Source organism: Neovison vison, chromosome 11, assembly GCF_020171115.1.
Source record: "Neovison vison isolate M4711 chromosome 11, ASM_NN_V1, whole genome shotgun sequence".
Taxonomy (NCBI): Eukaryota; Metazoa; Chordata; class Mammalia; order Carnivora; family Mustelidae; genus Neogale; species Neogale vison.
In genome coordinates this window covers 148,893,477-148,917,956 of record NC_058101.1, presented here as the reverse complement: position 1 = coordinate 148,917,956, position 24,480 = coordinate 148,893,477, and the positions used below count along the sequence as shown (strand labels likewise).

General features: G+C 40.4%; 1 protein-coding gene across 1 annotated transcript in view; it reads right to left on the bottom strand.

Moving 5' to 3' along the window:
* FREM3 (FRAS1 related extracellular matrix 3) overlaps positions 1-24,480 on the bottom strand; it is an 82,744-nt gene that overhangs the window by 666 nt on the left and 57,598 nt on the right. Inside the window, exons 6-7 of the mRNA XM_044268036.1 lie at positions 15,060-15,311; positions 2,664-2,813 (exon numbers count right to left, since the gene is read on the bottom strand). Coding sequence (XP_044123971.1) covers positions 2,664-2,813; positions 15,060-15,311 — 402 coding nt within the window. The remainder of the gene's footprint in view (positions 1-2,663; positions 2,814-15,059; positions 15,312-24,480) is intronic.

Below are 24,480 nucleotides of genomic sequence, written 5' to 3'. Positions count from 1 at the left end.
GGTGACTTCCTGAATTATTAATTATTTTGTAAGTTGGGTCACCTGATCCTATAACTTCTTTGCTAGTTATTTAAAAAGTCATCAAGTGTAATGATAGCAATAAATTATAAGCAGTGGAATAAAATAGAAAGCCTTAAGTGATAGAAATAAATGTGTCAATCAAGAAACAGAATATATTGTCTCAAGGTATCTCTCTATAAAATACTTATTAATTGCAAAGGAAGAAAAACAACTTCATAGTGGAGAAATCTGACAGATACCACCTTACCCAAGTGATCAAAGTTAACACCACCATTGATGGGCTAAATGGAGACCGTGTGCCATTTGATAGAATCCAAGGAGAACGCAATGTTATGTCTGCAAACTTTCCTGCCAAAGATGTAGAGCTTGAATCTAATTACAAGGAAATATGAGACAAGCCCAGACTGGGGGACATTTTACATGCTACCAAACCTGACAGTCTTCAAAAATATCAAGGTCATGAGAATCAAGGAAAGACAAGGAACTATTTCAGGTTGAAGGAAACTCAACAGACATGACAACTGAACAGAATGGGAGTCTCGACTGGACCCTTTTGCCGTAGAGAATGGGCAACACCTGGCAGATCTCGAATGAGGTCTGAGGATTGGAGTGTGGTAATGTATCAGGGTAAGTTCCTGACTTCATGCTTGCATCGAGGTCACAGAGAAGAATGTCTTTCCAGGAACGGCATTCTAAGTTTTCAGAGATGATTGCAAATTTATTGGCAACTTGCTCTCAATGGTTCAGGAAAAAAAAGTGTTTTTTTTCACTGTACTGATCTCTTTTCTGTAAGTTTGAGATTGTTACAAAGATTTTTTTTAAAGCTTTTATTTATTCATTTGAGAGAGAGAGAGCGAGCATGAGCAGTGAGGGGAGCAGAGGGACAAGCAGACTCCAAGCCCAGCACAAAGCCTGATGCGGGATCATCACCAGAGCCAAAGTCAGATGCTTAACCAACTGAGCCACCCAGGCACCCACGAAAATACTTTAAAAAAAAGTCATTAAATAATTATGTTAAGAAAAATAAAACAAGATTACACTGAAAATTGTCAAGGCAGAAGAATAAGGGAGAGAGACCTTGGGATCTTCTGCACGATGGTTTGGATCTTGAGTCCATTGCTTATTTGCACAAATTATTTAACCTCCTTGAGTCTCAGTTTCTTTAACTGCAAAATGGGGGTAATTACTTCTACTATATAGAGTTGCTGAGAAGATTAGAGATAATACAGCAAGGATTCTAGCACGGAGTCTGGCAAATAATAGGCATCCGGTACAAAGAAATTATCATTATTATTTATGTAACAAGTTATAATGGTATAGTTACCCACGTATGTATAATTATTATTGTGAATTAACCAAGCTGAGCAGTTGCGTTACTTCTATTAGTCTGTCCCTACCTGAGAGCTCCCAGAAGGATCATGACTTGTGTGCAAGGGGAGTTGTCTAAATGAGTTCAAATTTATTTTCCCAAGCACAAGCCAAATAGCCCAATGAGCCAATTAATCTATTTATTCTCATTTCCACAGAGAGTAAAAAATGATCTCCTCTGAAAATTAAGGAAAAGAAAAAAAGGGAAAAAAGCAAAAAAACAAAACAAAACAAAAAAAACCCAAAACCCTTGTAAGCATCATTACTAGTTTCATGTACCATATGCTATCATATATTCACTGGAGGGTTATATCCTGCAAATTCTTCTAAGAGAAAGTGCTGTGCTCTAAACCCAACTGGCTCTCTTTATTGTCCTTAACTTTCTGGGTACATGCCGCAAACATTTTCAGAGGTAAATGCCTACTTTATTCTCTTTATGCCTCGTTACTTCATGTAGGCTTTTACTTTGCTGGGTTTTATTTGTAGGATTTGTGCTTTTCTCTTAAAATATTCTCATTGTCTTGGATATAGATGACGCTAGTCCTGAACTAACTGACTGCTCATAACCCAGAAGACTAAAAAGTGCAGGTGGCAAATGAGAAAATGTGGGTGGAAATTTCCCCTTCTTTTCCTGTTGCATTTTTCTACCTTTGGGGTTCTTTTATTTTTTGGTAGAGCAGCTGACTGGCTCAGTCAGAGGAAGTCTTGTTCAGAACCGTCTACTCCTCTTATGGCTAGGCCTTGATTGTCTGTATCAAGAGAGGCGAAGGTGAGTGGGCCATGAGGACATGCTGCTTGAAGCCAAGGAAAACGCCTGAGTCTGGGGTGCAAACCTCCGATCCTTCTAGCATCTAACAGGGGCCTGGATGTTCACAGAGATGGGCCTTGCTCAGCCATTAAAGGGATATCCTGGTCTGAAATCCTGTTTATGAGCAATCTACGGTATCTACAAATATTACGAACTTTTTTGGAAAGTTATTTTGGGTCCGTGACAAGCCAGTCACGGAATAAATCATAGAGGTTGCTTTTTGAATAGTCTATTTATTTTATAAACAGCAGAAGTCATTACCTATGTGGACCGTTTATGTGCTCAGATAAGAAAAACTTAAAACCAGAGTCTATCAACACAGACCAGGCACACTACACTTGAAAGACTTGTTGACAGACTATGCCCCATCCTATACGTAGATCTTGATAATGATAAATTTGATAATGATAATGATATAATTATAATGATATTTGATAATGATATAATTTTTAAATGGCCCTCTCACCTTCTGCTGCTGCTGGCTCTGTCTTCCTGGAGCTCACAGTGACAGACGATGCTTGGGAAAGGTCCGGGCCTGTCCTCCAGACACGGATCTCCACGGAGCCAGCACTTTCCTCCACATGATACTCAGCGTTCCCAAAGCGCAGGGTAGGCTCTGGGGAGGCATTAAAAGACAAACTAAGAATACCTCAGCCCTCCAGGCCAACTATCTTGTTGGCTTCTGTGACCCTAGGTATTTGTCAAAATCATCAGACTTGACAGATCCCACAGGCTCAAGGCAAAAACAACAAAACATACACACATACACACAAACCGTGTCACAAATCTGACTCCAGGAGGTGCAGTGAGATAGCGTTGGTTAGAATTCTGTTCATTTTTCTGTTTCAAGAGATTTCTGTCATATAAAGAAACTTCCCTATTGGGGAAAACTGGCCAGCTAGCTGTAACTCAGGCAAGTCAGCTATTATTTGGGAAAAGATGGTGGGGGAATTTAGAAGGATTTTTCTCAGGAGAAATTGCTCTTTATGTTGAGGGACAGTCTGACCAGGGTTCTGAATTCAGAGACTGCTGCCATTTTCTTTTCTCATGATATTTGTTAATCACAGGGGATGGACAGAAATCTGGGAGGAGGCAGGGTTACATCAGCTGAGATGCCAGAAAGCTCCCCTGGAAGCAGAGAAGAGACTCCCCAGAAAGAGAAGTTTGAAGGAAGCCAGAGTGGGCATCAGACTTTGGCGGGGGTGGGGGACGGTGCTGATGGAAGAGTAGCGGACATCTCCTGAAGGGGGGGAAGTTTGACAATTAGAAAGTTGGGACTTTTACAAGGAAATCTGTTTATATCCAGCTCTCTGTGTTTCAGAAAGTAGCCCATGAACCTAGATGACTATTTAAACCTTGCACAAGATCTAGCTATTATACTAGATGTGCTGCCATGAAAAGATTTGAAACAAATGTTTGTTTAGACTGTGAAATATGGAGGCAAAAAAATGAAAAAACTAGGAAGCAGCTTCACCACAAAGGAACGACCCTTGATGGTAAATGGAAAGTTGACATCATAGAGATGACAACTTTGCAAGCCTAATGCAATAGAAAACATATCTGAGTTAAATTAAAAATTTTGGAAGGTAGAAACCAAGGTAATAAGTATTATTTGCTCAGGATGTATGTTAGTAGGTCTCTTAATGATGAGGAAAGTTTTACTGAAAGGGTTATCATGATGGACAAGACCTCTCCTTATCTGACTGGAGTCCATTTTTTCTGGAATCACTGGGCACCACAACTGGCCCTGTGCCCTGTTGCATCAAACGGCTCACCATGTACCCAACACACCATGTGTTTACGAGTCTCCACTGTTGCTGGTGATGTTCTCTGAGCTGGAACTCTCTTCCCAAAGTGCCAGTTTCACACATTTCCACTCATTCTTTAAGACTGTTAGTAAGAGTTACCTGCTTTGGGAAGTTGTATATAACTCCCTCAAGAAATCAGGCCTTCTTTACCCCAAGCTTCCTGACATTTTGAATAGCTCTATACCTGCCTGATGGGCCACACTTGCTACTGGCTCACCTTCTCTGCACTCAGAGAAGGGGGGTGGCATCCTCTCTTTTCTTCTTGCCAAGACCTTTCACAGCATTTCCCCATTGCTGCTGATGAATGTTTCTGATATCTCCGAGCTTGGGACAGGAAAGAGGGGGGAGAAGCAAGAGGAGCAGGGAAGTATTTTCTTGTGGGTATTCTCATGGTGATCCCATTCTCTAGTCTGAGATGATGGAGAAAACGGATTCTGTTTCTCATGGCCACTTTTGTGTGTTCTATGGAGACCCCTCACTCCCACACTTGGATAATTCTCATCTGCGGCTTCTTTGATGAGGATGATGCCTCCTTATTCTTTTTTATTTTTTTTTTTTACTTTGCATTTTATGTTTTATTTGTTTATTTTTTTTCCAATTTATTTATTTTCAGAAAAACAGTATTCATTATTTTTTCACCACACCCAGTGCTCCATGCAAGCCGTGCCCTCTATAATACCCACCACCTGGTACCCCAACCTCCCACCCCCCACCCCGCCACTTCAAAGCCCTCAGACTGTTTTTCAGAGCTGGTCACTTCATCCTCCCTCAACCCATTAACATGGGCAATGCTCCTGCTGAGGACTGCTTACCCCTATAGATGGCGCTTTTAGGCAAGACCTAAGACAAATTTATTCCGGTTCTTTCCTGTGTGCAAGGCTCACATTTGGACCATGGCAACACCCCTGCCACCTTGATCAACTCTAGGAATACTGCCTAATCCTGATGCGGCTCTTCTTTTTTGTTCATCCATCAGAGCAGCCAACCAGCTTGCCTCCTATGTTGTGATGTTCCGGATAAAGCCAGACCTCCACTCACTGTGTCCTCCATATTGCACATGACGCATGTTACTTCTCAAATGGTCTCCTTAGAACTCCTTCTCTCGATTTACAAATTCCGGGAAAAGTCAAAATCCTAAAGCTAACAAGCTCACACATAGTTCTGTATTTTTCTTAGAACGATACAAGCTTCTCAAGGTCAGTGACCATAGTCCAAGTGTCATTACACCCTTAGGGATACAGAGGCTAGTATATAAGTACTCAAGAATTTGTCAAATGGATAATTTTAACTCACTTCTGATATATTTTGAACTTATTACAAAGGCTTTCTTTTCTAAAAAGTTGGGACAAAGTGATCTTTTTTTAGCACTGAACTTATTCTCTATGGTATCAGGGAAGGGCAAGAAGTAAGAAGGGAAAACACATCTGGGTCACTTACGCTGCTGAGCAGAGAAAAAAATGGATCAAGACTCTATGAATATGGTCAGATACCAGATGTAAGAGGAGGATGGTGTCACTTAGAGAAAAAGTTCATGAAACTCTTCTGAGATGCTCTGTATCTTGAGCATCAGGGGATTTGTTGAAATAGAGGAAACAGTTCCTCTGCGTTGCCCAGCAGTATCTCCAGTTCTCTTTGGTCTCACTCTGTCTGAAGAACTGAGACAGGGGCAGTAATCACTAAGGGTGGGCACTTATGAGTGTTTGATGTTTTGACCACATCATCCTTACATTAAATTGATTCCACAGCCGTAAATGTGTTTTTAATCTCCTTTCAAAGAGAATTCTCTTCTGGTGGAAATAAGGAAAAAGAATATGACAAGTTGGGAAGTGAAGCTCTCAAAAGAGACATGACCATCATTTAATATTAACTCAATATCCAGATTCGGAGAAATTTCATGACAAGATACAAAAGGGACTTGCAGATGAAGTGACAGGAACATTATTGGTAAACTTTGAGAAACCACTCAGGACAGGATAGATGTCCAAAGATGGAAGCTAGGAAAATGTTTTTTTCAGTTACCTCAGCAGAGAAAATACAATAAAATCTAGAAGCAAACTGGTAAGCTTACTCTCTAGAAAAATTCTAGAATAGTTTAAAGATTTCTGAATTCTTAGAAAAGAAAGAGGTGATGCCTGTGAGTCAATATTAATTCTTTAGTATCGGGCTTCATGTAGTCAAATTCAATTTTTTGTTGTTTGGTGAAGCATCTCCTGAGCATCCTCTCTATGCTCTAAGCACTGTGGTAGCTACTAGGGATGTAGAGAAAAACACAGTTTTTGTTGTTGAGGTGTTTTCGGTATGAGAGGGCAGCCACATCCATTACAGTCAGTTAGCTCCTGAGTGCTTTGACAAAAGAAGGAACCAGCCTCAAGGCTCAGAGGAGTACGGAGAGAAACGAAGCTGTGCTAGATCTGAAGGATGAATGAGAATGGACCAATGGGAAAGGTTGGAGGAATGTTCCAAGGTGGTTAATATGGAAAAGTCATATAAGACTGAAGAAGCCCAGTGTCTGGGGGGAAAAACAAGCATTTGTTTCTAAGTGATGTTTGAGATGAGAGTAAAGAGTTGTTGGGAATCGGTGAGAGAGGAAGGTAGAAGCCAGATACGGCAGGGACATGGACCATTTGAAGTGGGTGGGTCTTTACTTTTTAGACTCTATAGCATGTGGGGACTAATTTTAAGCAGTGGAAATATGGTCAGTTTTGTTGTTGTTATTGTTGTTGTTTCTGTATATCTGTCTAACTTCAGTGTGAGCCACAGATTTAAGGTAGAGTTAAGGTTACCAATTAGGAAGCTTTTGCAATTATCCAGGTAAGACATGAGCATGGTTTGAACTATGCACCAGTATTAAGATTGAAGCGGGAAGGAGAAGAATAAATGAAACAAGATGGGACTGGGAGGGAGACAAACCATAAGTGACTCTTAATCTCACAAAACAAACTGTGGGTTGCTGGGGGGAGGGGGGTTGGGAGAAGGGGGTGGGGTTACGGACATTGGGGAGGGTATGTGCTTTGGTGAGTGCTGTGAAGTGTGTAAACCTGGCGATTCACAGACCTGTACCCCTGGGGATAAAAATATATGTTTATAAAAAATAAAAAATTAAAAAAAATATGTAACAACAACAACAACAAAAGATTGAAGTGGGAGAAGAATGTGTTAAATGCCTTTAGCAGCACCCAGTGTTTAGATGTAGGGGGCTTCTAGGATGCTCTGGGGATGTGGGAGTGGGGATGTCAATAACTTAGTTGGTAATATAGGAGGGGAAAGAATCTGTAATGGGGGTAAGGGAGGGTAAGATGATGATATGTGATGGGATATCCAAGTAGATAGGTCGAGGGCTTTAATGTGTGAATTCAGGGTTCAATTCAGGTCAGGGCTGGAGATAAGATTTGAGATGTTCAGCACATAAGTTGCAGTCAATCCTGTAATAGGTGATATAATCCTCCACATGGATGGATAAAGGGAATTTTAGTGGGGGCATCAAACTTTAAGGAAACTAGTAGATGGGAAAGGGCTCAAAAGAGAGACAAAAAAAAAAAAAGAAAAGAAAGAAAAAGAAAGGAAGGAAGGAAGGAGGGAGGAGGGCAGTGGGGAGGAAGGGAAGGACAAAACTGATAGCAAAAGAGGAATAGAACCAGGAAAATCAAGAGCAGAGAGTAGTGAGAAGAAGAAGGGGTCATCGTGTCAAATGCAGCAAGCGTATCCAGAAAGACACGTGCAAGCCAACAGTGGCAATCAGTGCAAAATAACCAAAATACATCTTATGAAAGTGAAAGCTTCAAAAGGTGAACTATGGCACCCAAGTTGAAGAATAAGACCTGAAATAAATTTTTCCTACTCGTAAAGCCTATGGCAATTGTCCTACCAATAGCGATGCTCTTCCTTCCGAATGGTTCCTGGTTTTACAGCACCACAATATGTCTCTCAAGTTTTAAAAACATTTATGGGTTGAAGTTTATCTTAGTCCATGCAACAGTATCAACCATATTTAAAAAAAAGTTGGATGTGCTGATTTCACCAAAGTGACACTTGGATTATGTACCATTTTTCTTTACAATGTTTTCTTAAATCTGTCATTATTCTGTTAGCTACCCTTTTAATGATGAAGATAATAATCTAGCTGGCAATCTTTATAGGAAAATTTTATGCATGTTATGCAAATCTTATTGCCTCAGGACGAAACTAACAGCCTTCTATGAAACTGGACATCAATTCTTTTTGTAGCAGATTGTAAGTTTTCAGAGCACATGCTAAAAATGGGGGGAAAAAAACCCCATCCTTGGTAGAAAAGCAGAAACCTGTTGTAAGTGTTTATATATAAAACAGACATAATTTGCTAAATAACAAGTGTCCTCAGTTCCCTCCTGACCCTGGGATAGCCCCTGGAAGCTAAAGTCCGAAGCTTAGTGAATGCATATGAAGCCTGCTGTGCATTCAGCTAACTTATTGGCCGTGTTCTCTGGTGTCGGGCCTCATGCAGCTGATGCTTTTTGTAAGGGTTCCTGTGGCAGGTAGGGCCAAGATCTTGGGTGGTTAGGTTGCTTCTTCTTTTGTATGATTTCTTTCCTTTTCCCTTTTTTTTTTTTAAGATTTATTTGTTTATCTATTTGACAGAGAGAGAGAGAGAGAGAGATCACAAGTAGGCAGAACAGCAGGCAGAGAGAGAGAGGGAAGCAGGCTCCCTGCTAAGCAGAGAGACGGATGCGGGGCTCGATCCCAGGACCCTGAGATCGTGACCTGAGCCGAAGGCAGAGGCTTAACCCACTGAGCCACCCAGGTTCGCATGGACGATTTCTTTTCTTAGCATTACTCCACAGTAGTTCCCCTTACAGAGATATTCCTTTTTTAACAAGGGATATTTGGCATTTGACAAGGGATATCTGTTCTCTGTTTAAGGAAGCAAAACATTTCTCAGAATCTAGCTAAACAGAATGAAAATACTGGATCCCTGAAAAGGTAAAGCACAGGGAATATAGTCATTAGTATTGTAATAGCTGTGTATGGTGACTGATGGCTGCTGTGCTGGCGATGAACATAACAACACAGAGCTGTCAGATCACTGTGTTGTGAAACTAATGGAACATACTGTTCTTCCATTAAAAAAATTATCCAGGGACACCTGGGTGGCTCAGTGGGTTAAGCCTCTGCCTTCAGCTCAGGTTCTGATCTCAGGGTCCTGGGATCGAGCACTACATCGGGCTCTTTGCTCAGAGGGAGCCTTCTGCCTGCCTCTCTGCCTACTTGGGATCACTCTCTGTCAAATAAATAAATAAACTCTAAAAAAAGTTATCTAAACTCCAAACCAACCAAACCAAAAACAAACAAACAAACAAACAAACAAACAAAAACACCCATTTCATCCCAATTCTAACTAGAAAAAAAGAACATTTTCCTTCGACTTACTTGAGCACATGTTTAGATTGCCGGCCACTGTCACCAGCTGGCCTAAATGAAAACATGCTTTTGATACACGATGATGGACGTGATACATCTAAATAGAGAAAGCACTATTGGTATTTAATAAGTGCCCAGACTATGGCCAATTACATACAAAATCGTGACCCTGGAAAACGAGCATACACTTTCCTCCGTATTTCCCCAAATCATCAATTTTGTACGACACTTGTTTTTATTCCTGATTGAAATGACAACCTTATTACTACCTGAGATACACTACACATTAGAGTTTGATAAAAGTTTAATGCTTAAAACCAAATTAGGGGAATTACTGTTTCACATCAGTATTTCAAAAGATTATGATCATGTGGTAGGTATGCTAATAACACCCTGGATGTTTTCTCAAGGAGAAGATGAAGTGATAATATTCAAAGGAAACATTAGCATCACGAATGGCAAAACCTCTGAATATCTTTACTGTAGTGACCAAAGTGCAAATAGTTCCCACAGTAGTCATTCAAGGACAGCTGCTAAATGAATGCCTGCTGGGGACCCGAAGGGGGAGGAAGCCACTCTTTAGAATTTTACAGAAAGCCTTTTCAGAAACATCATTAATTCTGACCATGGAGATTAGGATATCCTAGGGCACTGACTCAGTAGAGTCAGTCTTGGGCTAAGGGAGCATCACCAGGCTGCCTTGGAAGAGTGTGGCTAGATTAGTACAGTCACATCTGTAGCAAAACTGTTTTGGCTGAAGTTCACTTTGTGTGGAACCCAGAAAAGAGAAAGCAGCTGGAGGAAGAAGGAATGGGCTGCCCTCTTTCAGCCATGTTGAGAGGAAGAGCATGACCATGGACCATTCTGACCATGGACCTTGAGGGTCCAGGATCCCTAGCAGTATTTTCCCAGGAATATAGGTATTTCTGTGGCTTGATGGTGTTGCTAAGATCCCACGCTTTTCAAATGATTTCCTGCTTATAAGGTTGCTACCCATGTAGAGTCTCCTTTAAGAAAAAGATATGTTAACGAATGGGTGTTGGGGTATTTTTAAGCTTAGCAAAGTGTTCAATCTTCAATAAATATTTTAGTATCTGAAAGCAGGTTTCCTGGATTCAACACTTATTAACAGTGACTGGCTCAGAAAAATGTGTAGTGATTACGATTGATTATACTGAACTAAATATCTTCCAATTATTTCTGCACATGATTTTTCCCCCCATTCAAAAGCCTCCATGGGTTTGAGAATAGTCTAATTACAGTTCAAGTCAGATGTGACAGAAGGCAGAAGAAAGACCTTAATGACTTTGTGGTTCTATATTAAGTGCACAATAGGCCACTGCAAATATTACTTGAATGAATTAATTACTTAAGTATCTACTAAAATCATTTCAAATAATACTACAAGTTAACAACTGTATCATATACTGGACGTTGTGCTGATTTTCTTCCCTTTTTGTTCTGTTTTTTTCCTTTTTTTAAATATTGGTGTTGGAGAGTTCACAATTTCTCTGTTCTAACCATGGGAAAATTTAAAACTACTATGGTTTTAAAGTAAAAAGTAAGTGGAGATATGTCAGTACTCAAAGAGAAAACATTTCTTCAAGAAACAGATACTAATACTTCTATTTATTTTTGCACATTCCTGTTAGAGGCTGTTAGGTGTAATAAGATTCCTGGAGGCCAGCAAAGAGGAAGCCATGCCCAGCTGTTGGGAAAGTCAGAGACCAGTCCTGGCAAGACTCCAAAACAAAGCACAGGAAGTCAGATCAACCCAGACAGACACAAGATGGCTGACAAGGCAGGCTGGAAATCCTTGACCAAATAAGGAAGACAAATAAGGAACAAAACCCTGCTTCCCAGAAATCCCCACCCCAAGTAACGAATATTCCACCCCTCTTGTTAACAAGTTTCAATAAAAGATAGAAACCCAAACTATGGGGTGTGTATCTCTCTCTGCCGCTGTCTCTCTGTCCCTCTCCTTTGCCTGTTCTTGCATCTCGAGTGCAATTTTGCTTAAATAAATATTTCTCCTTGTGTTGCTCATCCCTTGTGTTGTGTCTGTCCTTGAATTCTCTCTTGTGATAAGATCACATGCCTTTGGCAACATCTTTGGGATAGGGTAAGCCTAGGCCTCAGGGTCTGGGGTCTCCCCAATTTACCTAGCAATATTCCTGTGCACAGTTATCCCTACAGGTTAGTCCCCTTTAGTTCATCTTACTTTCTTGTTCACATAATGACTCTGTTGTTCATATAATGCCGTGGCATTAACAAAATTCATCTCAGGCATTTCTGGCTTTCACTACTGGAATTTGATTAGTCAACCTATTGTATCGGTGGCCACCATGACTTAAAGATATAAATTTATTACTTGAAATATAAATGACAGAGTCAAAGAGAGAGAAAAATATAGCTAAAGTGGGTTACCGGATAAGCAGAGAATTAATGAAGCAAGCCCTGATATTTGTGGCTCCATCATCACATTTTTCTCTCACTGATCCTCCTGCCTCTCTCTTATAAGGACCTTTGTGATTATATTGGGCCTACTTGGATAATCCAGGCTAATCTATCTATCTCAGGATCCTCAATTTAATCCCATCTACAGTCTTTCCCAAGTAAGGTAACATACTAATGAATTTTAGGGATTAGGACATGGATTCATTTGGGGGCCATTATTCCACCTACCACACTGACCAATGAACTTGCATGTCCAACCGCTTGACAGCCATTCATGTCTTACTGCACATACAAACATTGACATATGGGTCAGGAAGCTCTGTCCAAGTTACAAGAATAAACTCAGTTTTGAGCTCACCAACAAAGTTGTAGTCCATGCTGAGACCTGCGAATTTTCTTGTTTGTCTCATCATTTATGACCATTTCTGGTGTTTGTAGTTTTAGGGTACACTCTGTTTTTTTTTTTTTTTTTTTTTAGTAAAGTCTTAGAAAGTGTTAGGTAAAGAGGTTGAAGGAAATATACTTCTTGTTGGGAAAAAAGAGAATCATTGAAAGTCAATCTTATTCTTTAATTTTGCTTTAGTTCTTCAGGAAGATTTTTAATAAACATGTCTTTCTAAATATGTGGATGGGACTGTAATGTATTTCCTTATCAAAGTGTAACTCATTCTATGCTTGGAAAATGTTAAAACATGGAAAACTATACAGCTTTATTTTTGGAGGTCTCCTAGCACCCAAGTAGGAAAAAATATCATGAGTCAAATAATAGGAATTTATTTATTTGGGAGAAGACTTGGAGAAATAGAAGACAAAATGGATAGCCTGAATCACAAGACCATTCAAGTTCAATGATTAGTTCTGTTCTTTATCTGAATTTTTAGGAGTAAAATTTTAACACAAGCTTCTAAGTCCATGAAAAATTTTATTTAAAAAATACTCAAATCTTCTGCAGGATACTTCATTTTATGGATAGGAGTATTAATTAACTAAAACCTTCATCTTAAAATTACTTCAAAAACCATCAAATTCTAGAGATGGAAGGGTCCCTAGAGACAACACATTAAACCTCCTTCTTCTATGAATTGGGAAATTGAGCCTTAGAGAGCTTGAGGGGCAAAGAGCTCCAGGGTCAACTGGATTGGTAGTGGTGCCCAGGTTCAGGATCCAAGTCTCTAAGCTCCCAGTGCAAGCTCTCATCACTTTGGCATTTCACTTCCTGATTCTATTTCATTTTTCTCCTGCCCTTTTTTATTTTTCCTTGTATACTTGGAAAAATAACTAGGTCCAGCAAAGAAAACTCAGATTGTACTGACATCACCTTTCTGGCAATAGAGAGAGGTATCATAGTGAAGGGAAAAGGAATTTGAAACTCTCTTTTTATAGATTTCCATCTTTTCATGTGACGTCCTTCTCACTAGAGAAAACTGAGAATTGGCTGGAAAAGGAAAGAGCTACTAAGAAAAAAAAAATATGTAGAATAATCTAAGAAGTCCTTCTCTCTTTCTTCTTGTTTTGCCCTGAACTTCTCAGTCTCTGGAACTCAGGCCAGCAAATTTCCCCTAGTTCTCAGTAAGAGTAAGGTGCTCCAGTCCTAATCATAATCATAACCCTGATATTAAGAAGAATCTAGTCTTTCATTTGAGCTTCAAAAACCACATAACACCATATCATCATTCTTTCCTTTCAGACTGCCCTTCATATTTATCAAATAGACTTGAGGTATTGGATTTTTCAGGAGTCTCAACTAGTTAAATTTACTCAGATTTTCCTTTACTTCTTTTGGGACGAAAAGAGATAATTTACATCTAAGACTATGAATAACATTTCTCTTTCCAGAAAAATTGGATAATCATATTGATATTCTTAGTAGACACTTCCTAATAACTTTTTGGTTTAGAAGAGAAAATAATACAAATTCTAAATTTCCATGCAGTGAAAATTCATACATTTGAAGAAAAACAATCATTCTCTTAATTCTAATGGAGAAATTTTTGAAAAGAAAAGTACAAAATAAAGGAATCCCAGACCTCAGGGTCTATACTTATCCCTAGCCCTTGATACTTGTGAAAATATGTTTTGGAATGGACCTACGTTCATGATGATTTTTATCCTTTTAATGGAGCCAAATTAGTCTGTTGTACAACTCTGAGATTTTGGCCACAGGACACAACATCAACAAATAAACCCACTTAAGAGACCAAACAAATAAAAACAAAATAACCTTTAATCACACTCCTATCTTCCTTCATTCTCTGTTAGCTAGAAAAGCATCATGTCACCCAGAACATGGAACACATCTACCCTACAAGCTAGGGTGTGTGTACTCTCCAGCCCCGACTCTGTCTGTCTCCTGGCTCAGCTCTCGGTTTTACAGAAGCTCTGCGTGTAGCCATAAAGCAGTCACCCTAATTTTGGGTCTGAGGTAGCAGTCATTTTAATCTTGTCTAGATCTGAACACGGCACCTTATGGCCACTCCAATCCTGATAGAGGCACATTTGAGAGATGAAGCAGTCTGAGACAGTAATAAATTAGTCTGATCCTGCCTCTGGCTTGACCTACATTATCTCTTTTGAAAGTGCCTCTGGTAAAAAGGGCAATGGAGACCTAGGAAAATCATACTGAGCTTGTTATTTCTTACCACATCTGGGGCATGGGGTTGGTGTTGAGCTGTGAGGAAACCCCCCCTTCTCTGGCTGAATTTCAGCTGGGCTCCCTAGGAATTGGAGCCAAATTCCCTGGCACATAGGGGTAGGAAGAGAAGTCTGGGTGCCTACACATGGGTGCTCCACGGGACCCTTGTACCATCTGAAGACTCACATACCTCCTGCCGTGAGCAAACCCCCGCCTCCCTTGTGCTACTAAGATGAGGGTTCCTGTGGGCAGTCCTGTTTGGGGAACCAGATACTAAACTTTGGACCTCTTCTTGGCTTCTTTTCAAGTCTTAGGTCACTTCTTAGGCTTTTTTTTTTTTTTTTCCCTAGTAAAGTTATACACAGATATTTTATCTCCCTGAACTGCTGTTTTGTTTTTGGTGTTGGTGATATCTACCTATTTGACAAGCCATTCACAGCTTTTGGAGAAAGAGGAACACCAAATATTCCTTTAATAGATAATTTAAGTGAGATTTGTCTCTCAACTGTTGAAGGACAGTGTAAGAAGAAGACAGTTATTGCCAAGAGTTGAAAGCAGGAAATGGACTTACCATCACCACCATCAGCTAGGATAACCACCTTGGTGGTGGGGAACTGGGCTCCCAGTCGCCCTCCCATTGGCAGGCTCAGTGAAATGCTAAAGAATTCTTCCTGTTCATAGAGGGAGTCATCGATGATCAAGACCCGGCAGCTCTTCTCAACCTCATCCTTGTCAAAGTGGACGATGCTGGTGTGGCCTTCTGGACGAGAGATGTAGTCGGAGAAAGATAATACTGTGGAAGGAATGGAGCCTGTGGCAGAACCTATAGGAACATGAGATGGAACAGAGAAGGTGAGAAGAAATGGAATTAAGTAGGAAACCTGTTCCCCACTGGTTCTTCAAACTCTTTTGAGGTAATAGCATTGAGCACAATGTTGTATGACTTATAAATCACAACTATCTCTGACAGTCACAGATATTAATATTGTAATTAGAAAGCTTTCAGAACCAACCCTGGTATTTTGACATGATCCACAGTTAGTGGTCTCTAAACAGGGTATGTATTGAATAAGGTCTGTTTGGATTAGGGGCTAAATAAACTGAAGGATCATAAAATCCTAGGCCTGGTTTATCTCAATTTGTTCATGTTACAGATGGGAACACTGAAGTGTGGAGAGATGAGAACCAGAGAACCATGAGGTGGTCATGGTGCAGACCCTTCATGCAGTGGCAGAGCTACAAAATGGAAACTATATGCTCATTAAATAATAACAAATTTCCATTTCCTTCTCCCCACCCCACTCCCAGTTTCTGGCAATCACCATGAATTTGTCAACTCTAGGTACTTCATGTTAGTGGATTTTTTTTTTAATTAAGTTTTTTTTTTTTGTGACTGGCTTTTTCATTGAGCACAGTGTCCTCAAGCTTCATCCATGTAGTAGCATGTGATGAGATTTTCTTCCTTTTTTTTTTTTAAAGACTGATTAGTAGTCCATTGTGTGTATAAACCACGTTTTGTCTATCCATCCATTTGTCCATGAATACTTGGGTTGCTTCACCGTGGCTATTGTGAATGAATGTTGTTACAAATAAGGGTGTGCAAAGATCTCTTCAACTTTGCTTTAAACTTCTTTGGATATATACCCAGAAATGGGATTGCTGGACCATGTAGCAGTTCTATTTTTGATTTTTTGAGCAACTTCTGTACTGTCTTCCATAGTAATTGTACCATCTTCCAATCCCCACCTTGATCCTAAGAGTTCAAGTCAGTGCATTTTTTTTTTTGCAGTATTAAAAAAATAGCAACACACAGACTGAGAGCTGAAAGAATAGAAAGTAGTCACAGTAACCTAAATGACTTAGGCAGAACAGATTGAGGAAGAACAAAGACTGTTGTAAAATAACTCCATTTATTAAATAAGCAATTTTTGAAAGCCTAAATATTTCGCACCACACTTCTCTTATTGAGAAGCAGTGGGGATATAGCAGTGAACCTCTGAACTGACACTCTAGTCTTGCAAGGGTCTCTCTTTCTTGTAGCTGTGGTAAATGCATACCTGAGGGCTAATGCCAATGTCCACAGTCTTCTCGCTAATGGGAGTCAATATGAATATAAGTTGATATCTACATGCATGTCTACGTACAACTTGTTAAAAAATGAAAATGCTTTCCAAATTGACTTTCTAGGTTTTGCTGTGAGGGGCACTAACTCACAAAATGTTTCAGGATGACTTTTCAATAGAACAAATTTTAGAATTATCGGGTAGTAACAAATGGACTGTTTGGTTATTCTGGGAACTTAAAAAAAGGTTAGAGTCAGAGGGGCTGATGAGAAGACAACTTGTTTACAAAGGCAGAGGGCAGGAACTGCTAGACATGGATAGCTGTGGCAGGGGGTGGAGGGGGAGGATGAGCAGATTCTGGGGAAGCTAGCCAAGTCCCAGTGCCAGCCTGTGTTTTGAAATTTGTTCCTTCATGACGTTCCCTCCTGCTTCAGTCCTGTGAAATCCATGCATTGAAAAGCTTTCCGAGCCACGTCAGGAAGGAGAGGCTGGTCCTTAGGATGTCAGAGGCAAGGCCATCAACAAGCACTAGAGAAAAGCACTTCCCAGTTAAACAGAGAGGTAAGTGGCTCCAAGACAAGATGCTCACAGGACATGATGGTACCCTATTGGGGAGACTTTTGAAGCTTCAGAATATACACACAAAATGGAAAAAAGGACATAAAGTCTTATAATAATCTGATTAGATAACAAACAACCTTTGGGATGCTTTTCTAAGAGTGCAAAGTTTAGAAGGGATGATACATGAGAATACACTTTTTTCTTTCCCCTAGTCATCTGGTGTGCAGAATGTTGATATGACAGCCGATGTGAGAAAACCACTTTATCAGAAACTGCACATTTAGCTCCTCAGGATAAATACCAAAAGTAGATACACACTGAACTTGCATAGTGAGTATCTAATGTTATCTTTACTAAATAGCAACTATCTTTATTAAATCTTTTTTGCAATGTATTTTGTCTAGTGAACGGTCAAATAATGATTTATCATAGTTCATAAAACAAAAGTGAGTGGGATTTTCCCCTTTTCCATTCAATTTTTCAGCTGATTGATCCACTTGGTGAAAGAGACATTCATTTAAATAGGTAGCTTTCTGGCTTCAGTGAAAGACTGAAATGTAATTCTTATTGAAAATCATTTGGCCGTGGAACTCTACTAAAAGAAAAGGAAAACAGTACATTTTAGCATTTTTTAGCAAGTTAAAAAAAGATTTATTTATTTATTCTTGGAAAGGGAGAGAGTGTGTGTGTGTATGGGCACAGGGGCAGAGGGAGAGAGAGAGAGAGAACCTCAAGCAGACTCCTGGTTGAGCATGGAGCCCGACCCGAGCCTGGGGCTTGATTCCAGGGCCCCGAGATCATGAGCTGAGCTGGAATCAAGGGTCTGCTGCCTACCTGACTGAGCCACCCAGGCCCACCCAGCAAAATTTTTTAAAACACCAGCATTGATAGAAAAGAGTCTAATTTACTTCTCATTTAATAAAAAAAAATCAGTTTATCTAAATGACCCAGTCTTCCTAGGATTCTGGAAATTTTACTTTGGAAAACCAATGATCAGTTATATGTAGTAGTCAAGAACAGAGACTACTGGTATTTATTTCAATTTAAATCAAAAGCACTGTTTTATTGGTAGCATGTTAAGAATTCCCAGGAATTCAGAGAGAAAATTCTGTTCCGAAAATATTAACTATAACCTGAGGACTAAGAACAGGTCCTTGGCAAGAGTCTGTATGTATCTCTTATGTAATAGTGAAGCATGTCCAAGGAGTAGGAATGGTGCTCCTGGTTGTTTTCAAAAAGACACTTTAGGAACTGGGCCTCAAGTCTTACAGCCAGTTGTTCTATAGCATTTTTGCAGGGAACATTAGAGAAGGCTCTCATATAATAGGTCTCTTGTTGCTTTCGAAAGTAGATTATGAGGCAGGATGGACTGTCTTGTGAGTACCATTCAGATCTCCAAAATTAAGGTTAGATCTGAGGATTCATTTCATACTAACCTAAGAACTACCCTCTCCCCTCCGCCCACCAGCAAGAATGTTTGCTGGTAACGTCTAACAGCTGGCTCTCCAAATAAACAAAATGCCAAAAAGCCCTGATTTGTAGCCTTTGCCGATTTTTGTCATGTAAATATCAGTGTGAAGTCAGAACCTAGATTTGGGATGACGACATACACAACTGACTCTTACCCTCAGTTTCTAGCAGGATCCAGCATGCCACTGCATCGTTGATGACGATGGCATAGATTTTACCCGATCCACGCCCATCTCAGACTCTGTTACTGGGAGTCTGAGAATCTATGAAGTTATTTAAAAAAAAAACAAAACAATTTTTTCTTTATAGAGAGCATATATGGCTCAGTTTCTGTGGCCGATAGTACATTTGCTTTATAAAGATCATAGATCATACTTAGAGTCAGAGAAAGCCCTCTCAAGAAACTGTACTAAAGGGCAATAGAATCATCACTATATTATGGTATTTGATAACTTTATGGGGTGGCAAGAGCATTCTATCAATGAGAAAACTGAGGCAGAGAACACCCTGGAGACTTATCTGTGAGTCAAAGATCCATCTCCTGATGGGGCATTTTTACTTCTCCACATTATCTTTAGTTATTATATTACTTTATTATACATTATTTTAAACATACAGATACCCTTTACTATAGATTTTTATAAGGCAGCACGACAGGAAATCACCTTCTTTAAAAACGCAGCATTTAACTCCCGGTTGGACAGGTCATTGTCAGAAGCCCTGGGCACAGTCCATGTCATGGCCGGCAGGGTCTGTGACTGGGACAGGTGGGGGGCGCAAGTGGAGAAAAAGGAAGTGTGGGGAACGCTGAGCTGGAGCAGCATGGGAGTGCTGTCTAGAAGAGTCTTTGGGACACTGTTCCCAGTACTGTGGCTGATTAGGTACTCCGGGAAGCTCTCCCAGCACAAAACATGCAGAAGAAATGTTATTCTGGCTTTTCTGTGCTCATAGGAGTAAAGAAAATCACCAAGGGCCAGAATAAAAGAAAAACAATATTCTAAAACCCCTAAACCCCAAATGTCATAAAGCTAGAGAAGGGAATTCCACGTAGAAGTGGTGTGGTCGTGAGAACAAGTACAGCATCATCCCTGCAGGGGGCGCTGCGTCCTGTCCTGAGGCTCCATGAGCTTCCAGAACCCGAAACTGCAGTTAAGCCTGGGATGGAGGCGAGCAGGAGTGTTTCTGGGTCAGCACTGCTCTTAAATCCTGGAGGAAGCAACACAAATCCTCCTTGGAGGAAAGCCTCCACACGTAAAGTCCTCAGATCTTTCACAGACTCAGTCAAATAAATGTGAGAAGATCTTAAACGCATAGAAAAGACAGATCACTGCAAAGATGACTTTAAACCATGGGTAGCCTTTTTAACAACAGTGTGAGCCAGAAGACACTGACAATTCAAAATGCTGGGAGAAAATAACTGTCATCTAGAACTGCAGGACTGAGGTTGAAATAAATACTGAAGGAGTTTGCCCTCAGCAAGCCTCCAGTCAAGAATCTTCTAGTTGAAAAAAAAAAAAAAGAATCTTCTAGTTGATCCAAGGTGTAGCTTCTACAACCTATGAACACTCTTATAACCAAATAAACAGACACAGAGTTTTGTGTTTTTTTTTCAAGGAAAAAAAAAAAAAAAGGAGAAAGTCTTCTGTTTGGATGTGCTTGGAACCTGCTCAGAATCATGTGCTTTCTACCTCCTCCTTAACATGACCCAGAGAAACAGCCCAATCAGAGAAGTGGGCTGGACCATGGCCTGTGGTTCACCACACCGTCCTTTGCAAATGGATAAAGTCGATCATTTAAAAACCTCAAACTATTTGACTTGGGGCTGACCAAAACCGCGGATGATTCAGCACCATTCCTGGATTGTTGGTTTTAGGTTCTGTGGATTGCTCTTCATTGGCTTTTTTTTTTTTTTCCCAGTAAGAGCAGTTTCCTAACAAGGAAGTGACTATTGAGAAGAAAAAAAAAAAAAGATAAATGACATCTCTCTTAAGAATAAAACAGGGCCAAGAACTGATTTGCACACATAGTTCCCAAGGTATCCTTGAGCTTAAAACATTTCACTAGAGAGTTATAGTTCTCCATTATGGAGGGAGTTAATCCCTTCAGTTCTTCTTCTCCCAAACATTTTTTTTTAAAAATACAATGTTCTTATATCACTGTCCCAGAATACTGATGATGGACCTTACAGACAGGTAGCAAGGACAGGCAATTCCATAGCAGACTGAAACTTTAATGGTGGGACCTTGACATTCCCATCAAAGCACAACATAAAATGAGTCACTCTCTTTATCTAGCAGTAGGTGTCATATACATTTGGTATTTGTAAATTACTAGTAAGTTAAAAAGCATGCATTTGCTTTCCATTCAACCGTTCATACAGTTTATGCTTAATTTACTCATGGCAATAAGAGTTAGTGAAGATTAATTTTTAATAAATATTCCATAAAAGTTTAAACAACCAAATTAAGGGGTGCCTGTGTGGTACAGTCGGTTAAGCATCAGGCTCCTGGTTTCGGCTCAGATCATGATCTGGGGTTGTGGAGATCAAGCCCCAGACTGGGCTCTACACTCAGTGAGGAGTCTGCTTAAGACTCTCTCTCCCAAGGAATCCATCAAAATCCTTGAGGAGAATACAGGCAGCAACCTCTTTGACCTCACCTGCAGCAACGTCTTCCTAGGAATATCGCCAAAGCAAGGGAAGTAAGGGCAGAAATGAACTATTGGGACTTCATCAAGATCAAAAGCTTTTGCACAGCAAAGGAAACAGTTAACAAAACCAAAAGACAACTGACAGAATGGGAGAAGATATTTGCAAACGACATATCAGATAAAGGGCTAGTATCCAAAAGCTGTAAATTGCTTATCAAACTCAACACCCAAAGAACAAATAATCCAATCAAGAAATGGGCAGAGGACATGAACAGACATTTCTGCAAAGAAGATATCCAGACAGCCAACAGACACATGAAAAAGTGCTCCACGTCATTTGGCATCAGGGAAATACAAATCAAAACCACAATGAGATACCACCTCACACCAGTCAGAATGGCTAAAATTAACAAGTCAGGAAATGACAGATGCTGGTGAGGATGTGGAGAAAGGGGAACCCTCCTACACTGTTGGTGGGAATGCAAGCTGGTGCAACCACTCTGGAAAACAGCATGGAGGTTCCTCAAAAAGTTGAAAATAGAGATACCCTATGACCCAGCAATTGCACTACTGGGTATTTACCCTAAAGATACAAACGTGATCTGAAGGGGCATGTGCACCCGAATGTTTATAGCAGCAATGTCCACAATAGCCAAACTATGGGAAGAACCTAGATGTCTGTCAACAGATGAATGGATAAAGAAGATGTGGTATATATATATATATATATATATATATATATATATTGCAGCCATCAAAAGAAATGAAATCTTGCCATTTGTGATGACGTGGATGGAACTAGAAGGTATTATGCTGAGCGAAATAAGTCAATTGGAGAAAGACAACTATCATATCATCTCCCTGATATGAGGAAGTGGAGATGCAATGTGGGGGTTTTGGGGGGTAGGAAAAGAATAAATGAAACAAGATGGGATCAGAAGGGAGATAAGCCATAAGAAACTCTTAATCTCACAAAACAAACTAAGGGTTGCTGGAGGGAGGAGGGTAGGGAGAGGGTGGTGAGGTATGGAGATTGGGGAGGGTATGTGCTATGGTGAGTGCTGTGAAGTGTGTAAGCCTGGCGATTCACAGACCTGTACCCCTGGGGCTAATAATACATTATGTGTTCATAAAAAAATAAAAAAATTATAAGAAAAAAGAAAGACTCTCTCTCCCTCTCCTTCTGCCTCTTCCCCCATGCTCTCTCTCTCTCTAAAAAACAAATAAATCTTTAAGTAACCAAATTAAACTCTTACTCTCTGAGATTTTTTAGTATCTGTGGGGATTAAGTGAGGATAGATACCACAATGGCACTCAAATGTGCATACAAAATTTACAAGTTCTCTGTCTCCTGTGATTCCAGAGAGGTGTGCCAGAATTGGTGTGACCATGAACACCATGGCTTTGTACTCCAGGGAAAGACCCTGGTCCTGTTATACTTTTTAAACTTATTTTTATTTTTTACTGAAAGCATGAGAACTTTTGTGTATCTTTTGTGTGGGTCAAGACTCAGGTACTGAGAAGTCTGAATTGTGTGTCCCAGCTAAGTAGGGAGTTTTCTGGGAATATCCGTCTTGAACTCAGAGACTTTATTGGAAGTCGGGTCCCACTGAGGAGTTCTATGGGAAGCTAGATCTGGGTGTAGCTTCTCCCATGTGGAATAGACACATCCCTTTATTCTAAATGACTCATTGCCAAACCTTCTGAACTTTTTAGTTTGTTCTGCTGATCTTTCTACAATGCAGCTCTTTCCAGAAGGAGAGGGATGGGCAGACCTTGGTGGTCCTTTCCAGTTTAGCAATTGCAACTGATCTTCCAAGTTGGTCTATTTACCCCCTCATTTCTCCCATTCACATCTGGGAAACTCTAGAACCCTTGTCTTCCAGACAGTATGAGTGTGGGCAGAGAATACGCCACTGGTATCAGAAGAAGCCCAGCTGGAAGCCTAGAGCAGAGGAGGAGCACAGGTCTCTGCCCAGCTGCAGCCCCTCCCCCACATGCCCAGGTCCTCATTCATTCTAAGACTTGAAATAGAGCCCAGACTGGAGTTGGAAGAGAGAGTAAAGCACGTCCTCCCAGGGATCACCTGGCAAAGAAGACCTCAAGGACTGCCTCACCTTGTAATTTCTTCTCCTTGCTTTTCACTTCCTGTGCGGGATAACATTCACATTAAAATGTAAGTTACATGTACCTGGCAGTGTCTGATGCCAGGGGAGAGGGAAGTCTTAGTTAAAAGAACAGGCTTTAATGAACAGGGACATTTATCTCTGGATATAAAGCCAAAAACAAACGTGAAGATCTCGAAGATGTCTTGTCCTTGTAGTTGGCTTTGAAAAATCTCAAAATGAATTACCTGCTTACTGCCAAATTCCTTGTCCTCAGGGCAGAGGAGAATTTATTCTCATTCTTTTCCTCAACCTTGGCACTATTAATAGATTGGGTAGATGATTCTCAATTGTGGGGGCTGTGTCCTGAATTGTTGGGTGTTTAGCAAGTGTGAGCATAGATTTGGAGACATTGCACAAATGAATGGAGCGTGGTCAGGCCATATATAAAAACAGAAGTCTGACACACCCTCTGCAGCCACCCATCTATGATGTGAAACCACTACCTCTTGTGACATTTGGCTGCAAACAATCAGGACTTAGTAACCGCCAGCTTCTCTAATTTTTGCCCTGGCTTCCAATTTAGGACCAACCAGAGAAAGCCGAACATACTTCTCTAATCAAACATGTAGGCCTCCAGCTTCCTTAAGCCAACAGCCTCCAATCAAGGGATGCCTTCCCTTTTTTTCCATTATGAAGCTGTGCACTCCTCTGCCTGCCTTTGAGTCTCTGACCCCATACGATGAGATTTTGACCCAAAGTCAATTTACTTGCATCCTTGACCAGGAGGGCTATTGCAGCAATTATATGGAGGCAAGGGGGAAACCCAGCTGCTACTGGATCTAGTTTCTTGCTAAGATAGGCTACTGGCCTTCACCAGTAAGTGAAGGTGGCTGACCCCATAGCTATAGTGAGCTCTGAATAAATTAGCCTGGGACATAAGTAATTTATATATTTGGTTTCTGTTCCTGTTTCCTGGCACACAAGCTCCTCAAACCCTAGAATCTTTGAAGTGATATGTCTTTTTGCATGCTAATGAGATGAGTGGTGGTGGGGGCTCCTAGATAGCACTGGGGGTGGGACACTGGTTGCTGGGGAAACCAACCAGTGATTAGAGGGTTAGAATTTTCAGCCCCACCCCTAA